This window comes from Nematolebias whitei, chromosome 15, assembly GCF_014905685.2.
Source record: "Nematolebias whitei isolate Nwh7 chromosome 15, NemWhi1, whole genome shotgun sequence".
NCBI classification, from domain to species: domain Eukaryota; kingdom Metazoa; phylum Chordata; class Actinopteri; order Cyprinodontiformes; family Rivulidae; genus Nematolebias; species Nematolebias whitei.
Window position 1 is genome coordinate 16728003 of NC_056512.1, and position 15975 is coordinate 16743977.

General features: G+C 43.3%; 1 protein-coding gene across 3 annotated transcripts in view; it reads left to right on the plus strand.

Annotated features, from left to right (window-relative positions):
* nfixb (nuclear factor I/Xb) overlaps positions 1-15975 on the plus strand; it is a 210646-nt gene that overhangs the window by 53116 nt on the left and 141555 nt on the right. For 2 of the 3 annotated variants that reach the window (XM_037688832.1, XM_037688830.1), the window contains one exon: positions 14483-15014. In XM_037688832.1, coding sequence (XP_037544760.1) covers positions 14483-15014 — 532 coding nt within the window. Of the gene's footprint in view, positions 1-13811; positions 13831-14482; positions 15015-15975 lie in introns of those variants that run through there. The other variant, XM_037688831.1, reaches the window with a different exon arrangement.

Genomic DNA, 15975 nt, shown 5'->3' on the forward strand with positions numbered 1-15975 from the left:
TATATATATATATATATATATATATATATATATATATATACTGTATATATATATCATCTTGACAATTTAAGGAAGTTATTGTCGATAACCTCGTTGTTTCTGCTCAAACTGAAACCAGAAACATGGTGGATAAACCAGATTTAGGTTCTCTTTTGCTTCAGGATTAGGTAGATTATAATCTAATCCAACACCAGCCAAACTCTTTGAGGTGTGTTTGTGCTCTTTCGTAAATCTACGTGAACCTCAACGTCAGCTGTATTACTCACAGAGCGTTCATGGAGCAAACGTTTGACTCGACAAAGCTGAAAACGTACCGTGGACCCGTTCTTTCGGTGTTTCGGTCGAGCTTAACCTGAAAACCGGCGACAGACCCGAGCGTCTCGGCTTTAAAAACACAAGCGTGTTGTTTCAGCTCACTTCTTTCTCCCGGCAGTTGTGAAAGGCTGACTTTGGCATTTCACACTGGTCTCTTTGAAAAGACGAGTAAAGCCCTACAGCTTTGCCGAGCAGCAAGTTAACACATGAACCTGAAGATCCTTTTCATTTCAGGCCATGATGAAATTCCAAATGCAAAGAGAGGCTCTTTTAATGCAACACCCCTCTGCTCGGAGCGTGTTGATGAATCAGAGTCCCTGTGACGAACGGAGCGTGCAGATCAAAGGTCACGGGACTCAGACTTTGTTCATCGTACCGTTCGTGTGATGAGACGTTACACCTCACAGCTTCATCAAAAATGGATCACCTTCCATGAGAGTGAAACGTGAATTCAGGATCAGAGAGATTGGGGTTTCTAAATTATTATGTTTGTTGTAGACCAGGAGCATCGTGTTATAGAGCTGTTATTTATTTATTTATTTATTTATTAGCAGAGTAGAAAATTACCAGCTGCCACCAGACAAACTGGATCAAGTTGGTCTCCTCTGGTTTTAATCTAGACCTAATTCAATGACAATTATCTGATTAATTTTAACATCGTTAAAGGAATAATCCAACCGTTTTAAAGTGGAGCAGTTGATGACCATCCATCCATTCTCTTTTACTCACTTATTTTTGGGGGGAGTCACTGTGCCCATATCCAGCAGGCATCAAAGTGATGGGTATTGTCGTTACTCCCCCGTCCTTTAGTGGCGCCCTTGCTCCAAACTACAAAAGGCCTGAGCAGTTCATATAAACTAAACACCAGCTAAGTAAAACTTAGAAAACGTAGTAAAAGTTATCAATAATAATATTGCTAACGTTTAAACCACTTTCATATTTCAAGGTTTTTCACAGAGAATTTGAGGTTATAACAGCAGCAGCTAGCTGTAGCACCTCTGGTGCCACATGGAGTCAACCTCTTGACACACTGTGTAACGTGAGATGGTCAGTGACATACATGTTATTAATAGTATCGCTTGCATGAACTAGTGCAAAATGCACATCAGAGTCGTTCAAAACAATTTTCCAAGAAGATTTAGCTTCTTTTAAAACAACTCGGAAACTTCAGAATTCTGTGTTAGTGCAACTAATAATCTTTTGCACAGCAGACAGTTTTGTATCGCATGATTATTCTGGCAAAAATATTACAAATGTCCTGCTGGACGTGTTCCAGGCTGCACCAGAAGTGCTACAGCTAGCTGCTGCTGTTTGCACTAGATGGTGATGTAAAGGTGCATGAAACTGAGTTCACGTAAGACCTGCAGGATCTGTGTTTTAACACGGCAGACTAGCCGTTAGCTCTTTAGTCTGCTCAGAATTGAACTTGTTCAAACTGAAGCTAATCAAGAAGCTATCTACAACAGGTAAGATATTAACTGTATAACCTTTGCCCTGAACCCTACTTCAAAATGGCTGTGCTGTGAGAAAACCATCGTGGCTGGTGTGGTGCTGCCAGTCAGTTGAACACATGCAAAACGAGATGTTTCCTCGTGTTTTAAATCACGAGCCGTGATTTTGTTTCACAGGAGAGATCACACTCTGTGTGTCCAACAAGCAGCACCCTGTCAGCTCGTTCCTGCCATCATCACCCAGCAGCGTCTGCAGGCCTCTACTCGTGTTTCTGCTCCTCAGGCGAGAGCAAACATCGTTACCAAAAAGAAATCTCCAAAACAATGTAGCCCGGAGTCACCAAGGCTTGTCTGCTTCTCTTCACGTGCTCAGAGCAATCAGATGTTTGAAAGTGTGGTTTTGTGGAACGTTTACGAGCAATTATTATCTTACCTGTTGCAAGATATCACTGAGACTAGCCATTAGCTCGTCCGAGCGGAGCCAAGGCCAGAGCAGATTGCAGTGTTTCCCCTAGGTCAGTTGCTTTGGCAGGGCACGCTCGTCTTCTGGGATTTTCGTCGGGGGGTGGGGCTGGGGGAGTTGGAATCGTCGGAGGACAGTTGCGCTACGTTCGTGCGGACAGTTGACCGGCGGGATTGTGGAAAGAGAAGAGAGAGTGCTACGTCTGTAGCTTCTTAGCCAGCACGTATGCATTGTGCACAGCTAGCTTTGTGCTATGTTAGTGCCAGCAGCTGTTGATGGGGGGGGGGTGACCTGTGGGTGAAGGTCAATTCAGTAGGCAGGTGTTGTTGACAGGGCGGGGCACCCTCCTTGGATAACGCTAGGGGAAACACTGGCTTGATTAGAGAACAAATTTTAAAGATTTACTTGCTAGCTGTAGCACTTTGATGTAGCTTGGACTCTTCCTGACTTTATTTCACAATGTTTCTGCTGGAATGATCGCGCAATGTGAAACTGACGTCAGTTTAAAAGTTTATTAAGTAGCAATTTTATGAAACTATGAATTTTTGTTTTAGATTGACGTTTAAAGATGGCTGCAATTTGTTTCGGCCTTAGCTGCAGGGCTAGGCATTAGCTTTTGTCATTGTCATCAGTAGGCCTGTCACGATAACAGATTTTGCTGGGCGATTAATTGTCTCAGAAATTATTGCGATAAATGTAATATTGTTTGAAATTTAACAATAATTAATTGTCAAATTTTAGAAGAAATGTTGATTTGTTTGGAGTGTAGTACCTTTTTTGACCACCTGATGGCAGTATAAGACTCTTTGAACCAAAGGATGGATATTTGCACAGCGTGTCTTAAGAAAAATGGGAGGGAGGGCCCTTGACATGACACGAGCTGACATGGTGTCATGGCGGACGCTCGCTGTGATTTGAGCTCTTTAGCATAGCATTTATCACACAAAGCTTTCATTAAAAAAAAAATATCAGTAAACAAGTTCTCAGCTTCTTTTTGCAGAGAAAAACAACTTTACATGAAGACACGATTTTCAACCGTGAATTTTAGAGTTACGACAAGACAGAGGTTTATTCCCGAGCTCGGCCTGTTAGCTTAGCCTCTCAGTTTAGCTGCATTTAACGATCCAAAAACGCAATTTTAGGTGGTTAAAATAGATTTTAAAGAGAAAAGAGAAAGGGAGGGGTCAGTGAAGAGCACCGGAGTTGAGCTTTTAGTCATCCAGTGTCTTCAGTAGAAAGAGAGAGACACAAAGAAACGATAAGGCCGGTAAATTAAAATGAGGTTGATCATTTTCATTTATCATGAGATTAATTGATTTATTGTTTTATCACAACAGGCCTAGTCATCAGACTTATTGCCAACTCAATTTCCAGTGTTTCCCTTAGGTCACTAGTGCACGCTCCTCCATTGTGCGCTGTTTGTCCCGGCAGTTGTCGACCGGAAATGGTTCAGCGTGAAGGTCTGTAGCATTTTAGCTAGCATGTCTGTATATCATGTTGCTAGCTTAGCGCTATGGCAGTGTGCCGTCAGTTGTCGACCAAGATAGGGTGGGGGGGGCAGTTTGCTAGGCAGGGTTCTTGGTTCTTTGGACAGGGCGGTGTGACCTCCTTGGATAACGGTAGGGGAAACACAGATTCCTTTAAATCAGTGTTGTTTAAAGAGCTATCTACAACAGGTAAGATATTGCTTGTAACATTCTTACAGATCAGAACCTTTTCTTTATGCCAGGTCCTGTTAGTCATTTTCAGCTCATGAATTCAAGGACACCTCTGGTGAACTGATGTTAGATTTTCACACTTTTTGCTCAAACGCAGCCTCGGTTCAAGGACCAGGATTGTTTTCTGGGCCAGACTATCTTTGTGGGATCGAAGTTTGCCGTGCGTAGCCAACCGTCGGCCCACCCCTGGCACATTAGCGCACAGCTGCCACAAATTGCTTTCAGACTTTTCACACATAGTAAGTTGAGGGTTGGGAAAGTTGAGGGAGTGCAAATCGTATCTGAGTTCTGTGGATCGTCACTTGGACGAGAAAAGAAAGTGTCGCTCTGTCTTTGAGTTGCATTTATTTAATGTCGTTTGTTTCATCTGCATGTTTCAGACTAACAACGCTGTGTGCAACCTCGTGCAGACTCGTGAGATCTCGTGACTCTCAGCTACTACCACTCCAGATTTAGCCTAATATCTGTGAAGGCTGGTTTGCTGAGGCAGCCATATTGAATAGGGTTGACTCTAAAAGTGGATCAGTTGTAGACGTTCACTGAATAATTACTTTCTGAGAATTCAATTTAATTCTGTCCAGTGGTTTTTGTGGAATATTTTGCTAACAAACACAGTTGACTCCTTAGTTAATGGCAGATATTTTTTTTGCACAATCAGTTATTGCTGTGTTGGGGAGTGGTGGTGTAGAGGTTAGAGGAGGTGGGCATGTAATCGGAAGGTTGCCAGTTCGACTCCCCAAACCGACATAAAAAATGTGGGTAGAAAAGGTGAAACACCCACACCTGCCTCCAACCTCATTTGCCCCACTCTGAGCCCTTGAGCAAGGCTCTTAACCCCCACTTTCTGCTCCACTCAGAGGCTGTGGCAGCTCGGTGTCTGTGGTTGAGTCAGGAAGAACATCCGGTGTAAAAACAATCGCCAAGTCTTCGTGTGACTTAGTTCACTGTGGTGACCCCCCCCCCCAAAAAAAAAAGTTAGTGCTGTGTGTCGGGGACAACTCTCAGCAACTACCACACCGATGGTGAGCTTAGTGTCTTTAAAACTGACCGAGGTGAAGACATCTTTGTGTTTGCTTATTTTATTTAGCTGCGGTGGCCATTTTGAAAGAGGTCGACTCCAAACTTCAATCGTTTGTGGACGTCTATCCAGGGAATGCTGTTTGAGAGTGTTATTAACATTTGTCCAGTGGTTCATGAGATATTTTGCTAACAGATAAACAAACAAACACATAAACACAAACAGCCTTTGGTAGCAAGTTTTAAAATCTCTAAACCCTGGACGACCATGGAAGCACTTTAATTTGTTTTGTTCGCCTTTTCATCAAGTTTCCACTTTATTACACTCGTACGAGGCTGAAATCCAGCTGTGGTCTGTGAAGACCCCCCCCCCCCCCCCACACACACACACACCGGCCTCTGGTGTCGTCTTCACCCCTCCTCTGTCTGTTATTTCCTCTGCCCCGTCCTGCCCTGGCTCCATGTCAGCAGTCTGGGGGGGGATGCTCCACGCGGGGTCAGGGACGCTCAGCTGGACAGAAGAGGACGCAGAGCTGCACTAATGAAGGGCCCCCAGCATCTGAGGGGGGGCCCTCGGGTTACGCAGACTGCCGCTCTAATTGGCCTGATGAGACGCAGCGCGGCCGCGGCGAGGTCAGGCAGCCGCGGAGCCGAGAGGCCGGCCGCCGGGTCAGAGAGCGGCTCAAAAGTTTGTCCAGTTCTTCCTAAACGTGGACGAGTCGCGCAGACTTCTGTCCAGACGGAGAGGACGCTTCAGATTAAACAGTCGGAGCAGAAAAACTGATCGCACTGAGATAAAATGCTTCAGTCTGTGTCAAACCTTTGATTAAGCTTACCTTTTATTTTTAATTTTTTTAAAGGAAAGAAAATGAACAGACCTCAACCAGTTTTATAATTCTGATTTATAAACATTTTGTTAGGAATTCAAAATTAATATAGTGAGGCAGGAAGGCCTTTTAAGATCCTTTTGCTTTTCTTTATTTATTTGTTGCTAATTTTCCAGATTTAAAAAGATAAATCTATATCTATATATAGTGAAAACACAACAATTATTAAGAATTCTGCTTAAATGAATAAAATTGCATTCATTTTAATTTAAAAGCATTTTATCTCATAATTCAATACTGGGTTTATTAAAGCAATTTTCTTACGTCCATTCATGCATATTTATTTAAAAAAACACGGATATGAATTATTTGTCAGCCTCAGCTGCTCATTGTTTATCTAAATAAAACTGAAAATACATTTAGGCGCTAATGAGTCGAGTTTTTCTTTATTTTAGTCGACAGTGAAGAGCCTTTTCTCCTCTGAAAGAGTTAATCTGACGCTGGCAGCCTCTCTGGCTCGCTCCGACGTGCAGAGAATTGTTAAAAAAAGGACTTAAAATCATTTCTTTTGTCCTCTGACTGGTGGGTTTAATTCCACTGTGGGGTTTTTGGGAAATATTTATATAGTTTTTAAAATAAAGTACCAAATTTCAGGGTTTCGGCAAACATTCTTGAAATAGAAATATATTAGGTCTGTATAATAGTTTGTATTAGATTATTTATTTTGATAGATTTTTATAAATTAAGAAAAATCTTGTAATCCCTCAGAGTATAAAAAAAAAACCGACAATAGTTTTATGTTAAGGAAGTTACAACACGGGGCCAAACTGGTTTACACAGAGGGCCAAAAAAAAAAAGAAGTCTAAATTAAGGGCTGAACTCAGACATTTTTTAATTTACAAAATCAGATTTAAATTGACAAATTTTTTTAGCTGACAAATAACTAATCCAACAGAAAAAACACGAATTGGAGACATGTTGTTTTGCATGTTTTTTTCCGGTAAAACAACGAGATTCTCCCCACGTGAAGGTCTGGATGGGATTCCACAGAGATATGAACCTTTCTCAAGACAATTAAAGCTTATTTAAATAACAAATCCAATACGTTTAATTATCTCTTGTTCTCTACCAGCAGCTTTTAATCCTGATGTTTTTTATAGCATTTTAACACAAATTAGCTGCAAGAAAAATCAACAAAAAGCTGAACATATGTCTACTAGCATATGTTAAATGAAAAGATAATGGTGAATAAAATAAAATAAATCTGTCTCTTTTCACTCTCATTAGCTTGTGTGTCGTAATCGAAGCAGGAGTTCAAGCCGCTCCGGTTCTACGACAAACGGAGAAATTCTAACTTAAAGATGAAATGACACGTGTTTTTTTTTAAGCTGACATAAATTGAAAGAAAGTCATGAAAGGTTCATTCTTACATTTTTAAAAGATTTACGCTAATTTTAAATAATAAAAAAAATGGGGGAGAAAAAAAAACTCGTCTCTGTGGCGTTGTTCGTGATGGTTCTGAAGTCTTCTGAGCAGAATAAAGAGTCGTGAACAAAGGGGTCACAATGGCTCACATCTAGAAATGGGTCAGTGCGGTTCAGTTAAACGTGTAAACCGACCCAGACGGGTGTTTCGTTCTTCACTTTCCTGAAAGTTTCCCCTGATTTTGGTTCTTTGAGCTCCAGAGTGACAATTACAACTTAAAGTCTGGTGACCTGTTGTGTCAAAATGCCCTTAGACTCATTGCATCGATCACTACGGGAATAAAAGAGGCAGAAAAAACGGAGAACTACCGGTATTTGGAAAAGGTATTAAGTTATCAATGAGTCAGCTCCTCTTTACGTATCTGCTTCTACCCGATTGACATGGCCCTTTGTGTTCACATTTTAGAAATTTAGATTAACGCACGGCAAAATCTACAAATTCTACATTAGAACGACAAGGATGTGGTGAAAATCGGATCCACGTTGCCAACGTGGCCGTTGTGCTCGCTCATGGCGCTCTTCGTCTGACTTGATTCCTGAGATCCAGCTGTCGGCTCAGCGTCTGGTTTGGTTAAGTATCCACCAGACCCACGGCGTGGTTCCTCAAATTCTACCAAGTCTCCTGCTTCTACGTTCACTGCCAAACACTTTGAGCGTAACGTCGCTCCGTGTCCTGCAGCGTTCTGCTCATCGTGATGCCGTTGACGTCATCAACCACTGACCCGTACCCCATTCTGGAATTTTTACACAAAATAACGCTGAAAGCAAGTCGTAAAACTTTAAAATCAAATAAATGAGCCACTGTAATGTTTTTTATATCTTATTTCATTTGACTTTTAACTACGTTGGCTTCAAAAAGAGCAGAACATCGTGTGGACTCAGCTCTTACTTTTAAGTGAAATCCCGTTTGTCACCGATCGGCTGGTCAGTTCTGTCATCATCCCGTGTACCGTGCGGCAACACGGGCTGTATTTGGTCCACGGGCCTTGAGTTTGACGCATGAAGAATTGTGTTTTTGTACGGTTGAAGATCTTTGTTACTGAATTTAAACATCCAGGTGCATTAATATTCATACAGCAGTCCGCAGCTCCTCCGTATGTCCTCGTGTCTTTGGTCTTGGACTGTTTGCTACATACGAAGAAGACGTCCTGGCTTTCTGTAAATGGGCACGTAAACAACTTTTTCGTCTCGAAAACGGGAACCCTGGTATGAGAATCTAACGATAAACAGGAAGGCTGTGCTCTCTTCTGTCCATTTTATCATGTACAGCTTGTTTTTAACGCGTACAGACAATACAGTGAATTTACGTACGTTTTTATGTCGAGTATTTGTTAAAAATTAACAGAAAAACTTGAAAGTTTGATTCTGGCAACATATGGAGCTTCTAAATGGAATCTGTGTCTCGGTTTGGGACTTCTCTGATCTTTGATGAAGAAATTGAACCCAAATGATGTTCTTTTTTTATTTATTAAAAAGGACTGCACAGCTAACTTAGTAAAGGCAGACAGAACTGATCCAACACGGTTCTGTGGACTCCAGATGTTGCTGGAAGGGCCCCGGCTCTTTGGGGCCTCCTGTCCCGGTATTAATTGATGTGGGCTTTTAGAAAACGCTACAAATGTGTCGCTTTTTGTACAATTATTTCTTCCTGGCAGGGTCCGTCATTGACTTCTTTCTCTCTTTTCTTTTTCCTTTCTTCCAGTCATTCATATTTAAAAGCGCCCTGAGAGAAAAGTGCGTTTTTAATTGTTTTGGCTGAGTTTGCTCAACTTATTAACATGGGCCTGGATATATATATATATATATATATATATATATATATATAAAGCATCCAGAGATAGTTAGAAAATAATTCACCACTTTAATTGCGTGAATATGGGGTTTATTAGAGAGCGGCGCTGCGGGACTGTTCGTGTGAAAGGCACTAAATGGCGCCGTGGTGAATTACGTCCAAATGCACCTCCAGCACGAGCTGAAGCTGATTTAATTTCCAGGTAAAATGAACTAAGCTCACCTTAGCCCCAAATAATCCTAGCTGTTATATCTAAGCGCAGGCCTGGAGTAGCGCAGACGGTCCAGTGTGCACACAGGGGGAGAGGTCGCCTGAAAACAATCCACCTATTCCCGGGAAGTAAATATTTGTGGAAGCTAAAGCAGCCACTGCGGAAAGAATAGGCTTGTAGTCGAGTCCTGCTGACGTTTGAATGGTGGTGTATTTGCATTTTGGCAGCAGAGGAGCTTGAATTTGCAGTGAAATTCAGACGAGAAATCCCGTTCAGGTGCCAGTTATGTTCTGCACACACACACACACGCAAGCATGCACGCACATGCGCATGCTTTTCTAGGAGTTTTGGTCACAGCCAGGGGCGTACAGACAGGACACAGGGCCCAGGGCAGGTGAAGCTGTGCACCTGCCCTGGGTGCCCCCCCCCCCCCCCCCCCCCCCCCCCGTAGGCAGGGGAGGGGGGTCCTGGTTCTGTAGTGAAGGTGGTGCTGAGTTGGAGGCCGCAATGTCCACTTGTGTAAAGGGTGAATGTGTTCAGCGGGTTACTGAGCCTTTTGGTTCAGTTTTTCTTGCATTAAATTTTAAATAATAATAATATATTTATTGTCAAATTGACATTTACTAACATCAAAATGTTGCTGTTGTTTTTTGTCTGTTCTTTTGCTGCATCTGAAGCATATTAAGTGAAACTAATGCCTCACACACCCACTAAAAATGTGAGTGTGTGTGTAGTAGAACGGCTCATTATATTGTTAAATTATTATATATTATATTGAAAATGATCATCCTAATAAGTGACCACAAGATCAACACTGCACAGGACTGCAGAAACACAAGTCATTTCATATATATTTAAAATCAAATCCAGCTGGTTGTTTTTGTACTGCACATTTTTATTTGGCAGTCGTAATTACATTTTTCTCATAATGAAAATGCTGGGCGAAAAATAAATACAGTATAAGTTTAAAACCACGTTTCATGCATGCTAAAATATATATTTTATTAAACTAACAAGCTGTTACTGTCCAATGGAGGAGGTGAGGAAAATGTAGGTTTATTGCAGTTTATGTTTTCAATATAAAACAATAATATTGCACATTGCAAGTTTTCAGCAATATAACACACACACACACACATATATATATACGTGTGTGTGTGTGTGTGTGTGTGTGTGAGACCAAATAAATAAAATAATTATAGTATGATAATGTAAACTGTTAATTGTTTGTATGAAATGGAACCCCCTATTTAAATTACTTGTATATGTTTTTCTCCACGTGTGTTTAAATTTTAACTTTCTTTAGGTAGCCTCAGTAAACAGGTGCAGAACTTGTTTCACATGTTTAACTTGGTTAATGTGAAACCTTCATGTGACGTTTACATTTTTTTTGAAAAGGGTTCAAAATGTGTTTCACATCTGCCACATGTGGAGACATTTAATCGCATGTAATGTGAGGAAGATGTTCATTTTCTGGAAGGGTATGATCTTACACCGTCTTAGCTTTACCGTATTTAGCACAGGTGGTCCATTCAAGGTGGTGGTGGTGGTGGTGGTGGTGGTGGTGGGGTCATTATTGCAGCTTACTGAAGTGTTGAAGGAAAGAACAATGCGGAGCTTTGCACGACCATGGCAAGGTTAAAACTGCCGACCATTAATATTACATTATCATAATTTTAAAAACATTTTCTTAAAGTAAAGAATGTGTAATTTTTTGGAAACGAGACATAATGTGAAAGGATGCAGCATTCCATCTTTTAGGTTCATACGGTTATATTTTATTCTTGCAGGGCAGGCGGTAATACGCTTCTGTAGAATTAAGCTACAGAAATAAGTTTAAAATTCAAATATTGTGTCATAAAACTTGTCTTGAATTGCCAATAGCAACAGTTTCAGGTGTTTTTCTAGCTTTTATACCGAACAGTTCCTATAATTTGATGAAACTTTTCCTTAGAATATAGTGTTTATTTAAAATCTGTCTTAAAAATCTTGATTCTTGTCCTTCAACTAAGAAAACTCTTTCAGTAAAACCTTTACAGAAGTGTGAATCCAGCGGTCACATCATTCTGGCTTGAAAGCTGGATGGAAATGTTTCGCTTGGTTTCTTTGTGTTTCCTATTGCACCTTTTCTTTAATAATAACTGTGTGGAGCTTTAGTAGCCATGGAACTGGAAACCTTCCACTTCTTCCATGTTGTGTCAAACATGTACAGTTTCAATGTCAAAGCATGATTTGATGTGATTGTAGCTTATTTCAAGACTGAAGTTAGGAAATCTTCGCCCAAACTCATTAAATCAACGTTACGGTTTCACCGGGGTTTTCCCTGAAATGGGAAATATTTTGCTCTTTCCATCTTGTGCCTAAACTACTGCCGGCATGTGACGAGTCCCTGACGATAAAAGATTTATAGAACTGGCTGGCTCTAACGATGAGGTCACGTTTGGTGTGACTGTAGCTTGTTTTCAAACTGAAGATGAGGAAGAAGCTCATCCAAACTCATTAACGCGGGACGGTCTTGAAATGTGAAATATGTACTGTACTTATATATCACCTTTCTATCTAATCGAGATACTCAAAGTTCTTTACAATCTGTGCCTCATTCATTCAGCACTCTACTAGATCTATACAAAGAACAATCAGAGCTTTATCACATTCACACACTGATGGGACACATCGGAGGCAATGAGGGGTTCAGTGTCTTGCCCAGGGACACTTCAACATGTGACTGCTGGTGGAATCGAACCCCCGACTCTCCCATTCGAGGGCGACTGCTCTAACCACTGTTGCCCAGGGAAATGTGCAACAGTAAATCCTGCTTCATGTATAAAGTGCAAACTATTTTTAGCCCAGTTGGCTAACGTTGGTACATCATGAAGTCTGAGTTCAGCCACAGATCCAGTATCTGTAAAGTAATTTGTTAAAACGGTCAAACGTCCTCTTATTGTGGTCGCACTATCGAGCACCGCATACTGTATGTAGCTGTTGGTCTGGACTCGTGCCTTCAGCACGGCAGGTGCAGCTCTGAATGGCGCCCTTCACGATGAGCCACGGTGGCGCTCGAACTCGTCGCATAAGAAGCACATTTAGGGTTTCGTGGGTCGACGTGGATGCCTTTGCTCTATCTGCTGCTTGCTTCACTGTTTGAGGCAGCTGAGGCGAATCCTGCTGCCTCCCCCCTCTTTTCTAAATTCTGTAACCACTCTGCTGTTTGCGCCTCTAAATCATCCCGTCTTTCAGTGTGCGGCGCGAGGAGTGTGGCTTGTTTTCCTCCCCTCTTTGTTTTGCTGTGGTGAACCGGCGAGCAGCTGCCGGTGGTGGCGGTGGTGGGGTCTGCGGGGACGCTGGAGCGGGCGTCCTCCCTTTGCCATCCTCTGCCAAGGTGGCATTGTGCGAGCAGAGAGAGGGGTAAAGAGAGGCGGACGTAGAGATGCTGGTTGGGGGGGGGGGGGCATTTGGGGGAGACGGAAGTGACAGTGGCAGCCATAGTAAAGATGGAGGCAGGCTGAGGGCTGTGGTTGCAGGAGACTCGCTTCTTCCCCCGAACTTTACCTTCGTGTCACGGTGGAACTCGTCGATCTGGATCTCGAACAACCCCCACCTGCTACCCCACCACCCTCTCCTCTTTCCTTTTCTGCATGCTCTCCCTGTCACTACCCCCCAACCCCTCCCCCCCCAGCGCTCTCCTCTTTCTCTTTTCCCCTCCCTTCCAGCTCTTGAAGAGAACGCATTGGCTGGGCTGCGGGCGTCTCGTTGCCAAATAGGTGGGCCTTCTCGTGGCGCTGGCAGAGGCTCAAGCGATGGTTAGGGAAAGAACACGGAGAGGACGAGAGACTGCCGGCGAGAACCAGAAACAGAAAGAGAGAGAGTTGGAGAGAAAAGGGGAAAAAAGAAGCAGCCCTCGCCTTTGCCAGCGGTCGTATGCGCTCGTCCAACATTGATTCATTCGGCTCTCTAGTTCTTTTTTTTCCCCTCTGTTCTGCTCTCCCTGGCCCCCCCATCTGTGTGTGTTTCAGTGTGTGTATGTGTGTGTGTTAGCCGGGCCCAGGGATCAAAACAGGGATCAATTACAAAGTGCCAAGGATTTTTTTTTTAAGGTTTAATTTGAATTTTTTTTGCTAAACACAATGGAGGTTTTTTATCGTACCGGCGTTTTATTAATGAGGGATGTCGTTTTCTAACAAAGTTCAGTTCTGTTAATTTATTTTTCTAGTTCTTCAGATTTTTTCTTAATCCTCTGCTGATCTTGGTTGGACAGCAGTAAATTTTTGGCTCTTTTCTTTTGTTTTTCGTTTTAAACTTTGCCCCGCCGTTTTTAGCGAGCAGCCTTTTCGGCTAATTTTTTTTTTTTTTTTACACCGCCCATCCAAGATTTTTTTTTAAATAATTTTTTTTTAAATTTTATCTGCCAATTCTCTTCTCCTTGCCAAACCATCTCCTCTTTACATTTGGGGGTGGGGGAGCGCAGGAGGAAGGGAAAAAAAAAAAACCGGTGCAGGAGATTTTTTTTTTCACTTTAACTGCTGTGCCAAATTTATGATGAGAGTGCAAAATGGTAACTACCAGGCCGTCTGTCTGCCTTTCGCTGTGTGCTTTTCTGTGGTGATTTCTGTCTGCGTTCAGTTTGTTGTGGAAATGTGAGTCCGGTTGGAGCTCCCTCTTTTTTTTTTTTTGCACGGTAGCAGAGTTAGGGAATGCCATGGCTGATCTTTTAGCAGCGCATTTCAACAGCGGTCTAGTGGCGGCAAAGCTTGGCGGCGGCGAGCGGCCGATGTGTGGCAACTCTGGCACAGGAACGCTGTGGCGAGATCTGGGCTTTGTTGCCCAAAGATATGTAGTGAAGGTATTATGGTACCACAGAGTACTTTGTTGTTGTTTTTGTTGAGGACCGGGAGCACAACTTGGCTCAGCTTTTCATTTAAGACGAGTTTTTCCGTGTGCTTGCATGTCTGCATGTTCATTCAAAAACAAATATTGCATAAATATATGACTTTGTTGACATTTTAAATGCAATATTTGACTAATTTAAACACATTTTCTACTTCAAAGTGTTTTTACGATCGACAGCTGTGCTTCATATTTTAATGTGTTTTTATTGTTGCCTCATTTTTAAAAACTGTTTTTAATTTTAATTTCTCTTTCAAATTAAAAGTCGCTTTGTTTATCTTTCAAACGTGATTTTTTTTGTTTTTCTTTCCTTCCGTCAGGATGAATTTCATCCCTTCATTGAAGCCCTCCTCCCCCATGTCCGTGCCTTCTCGTACACCTGGTTCAACCTGCAGGCCCGCAAGCGCAAGTACTTCAAGAAGCACGAGAAGAGGATGAGCAAGGACGAGGAGCGCGCCGTCAAGGACGAGCTGCTGGGCGAGAAGCCCGAGATCAAGCAGAAGTGGGCCTCGCGACTGCTGGCCAAGCTCCGCAAAGACATCCGGCCCGAGTTCCGCGAGGACTTCGTGCTCACCATCACGGGGAAGAAGCCCCCCTGCTGCGTGCTGTCCAACCCCGACCAGAAGGGCAAGATCCGCCGCATCGACTGCCTCCGCCAGGCCGACAAGGTGTGGCGGCTGGACCTGGTCATGGTCATCCTGTTTAAGGGGAGCCCCCTGGAGAGCACGGACGGCGAGCGGCTGGTCAAGTCGCCCCAGTGCTCCAACCACGGCCTGTGCGTCCAGCCGCACCACATCGGGGTCACGGTCAAGGAGCTGGATCTCTACCTTGCCTACTTCGTCCACTCACCAGGTACCGGGGGGAGTCTGTTTCCTTCCTCTTCCTCCTCTTTTATTGTTTTTAACCAACACTGTTTGAATCACACTTTACACCCCCCCCCCCCCCACATAAAGTGAACCTAGTGCCAAAATGTAATGAACCCATTCTGTTCTGTGATAAGGACCAGATCTTAACGTTTAACACAGTGCTATTCAACTGGCGGCCCTCGGGCCACTTCCGGCACGTGAGTTACTTCAGTTCGGCCCACCAATGAGTTCTTTTGGGGGGGGGGGGGGGGGTGTCTGGGTTTGTGTTTAGTTTCTGTTCATTGTATTTATGATTCAATGCAACAAAACAAACCAGTTTAAAGTTAACAGATCATACTTGGTTTATTTACATAATGACAATAACTCTGGATGTCCGGACCCCGAGCTGCTGGCTTTCAGTAACTGTGGCCCCCCTGAGCAGTTTAGTTGAATAGCCCTGATTTAAAGGGACACATTGCGCATCACCCCCCCCTCCAAAAACAAACGAAAGAAAACGTCTCTCTGATCGATGTTTCTATGTGCGTTTAAAGAGATTCTGCGAGTTTGAAAGTCTGGCTTAAAAGCCGTGTTTACTAAGAGATGTGTTTGCACGGGGACATTTGTTCAAGCGTTTGTGTGCAAATTTGCCTAAATCCAAACGTGCATGTTTCTCGGTGCCATCTGTAAACAAAAGCATCTGCAAGCCGGTTTGTGTGCAGGCGCGTGTGTCCGTGCGCACGCAGGAGGCAGTTTGTCATGTGTCTGTAATCCCTACGTGTGAGAGGCTGGTGTGTGTCGGCGGCTGCGCGGTGTGACCGTGTGTGTGTTGGTCTGGAGAGTGCAGTGACAGCTGGCCCAGTCCCAGGTAGGGAGAGCCGGCCTGTCTGCAGCCCCCCCTTCCTGGTCGCCTCAGCCTATCGCCACACACACACACACACACACACACACACACACACACACACACACAC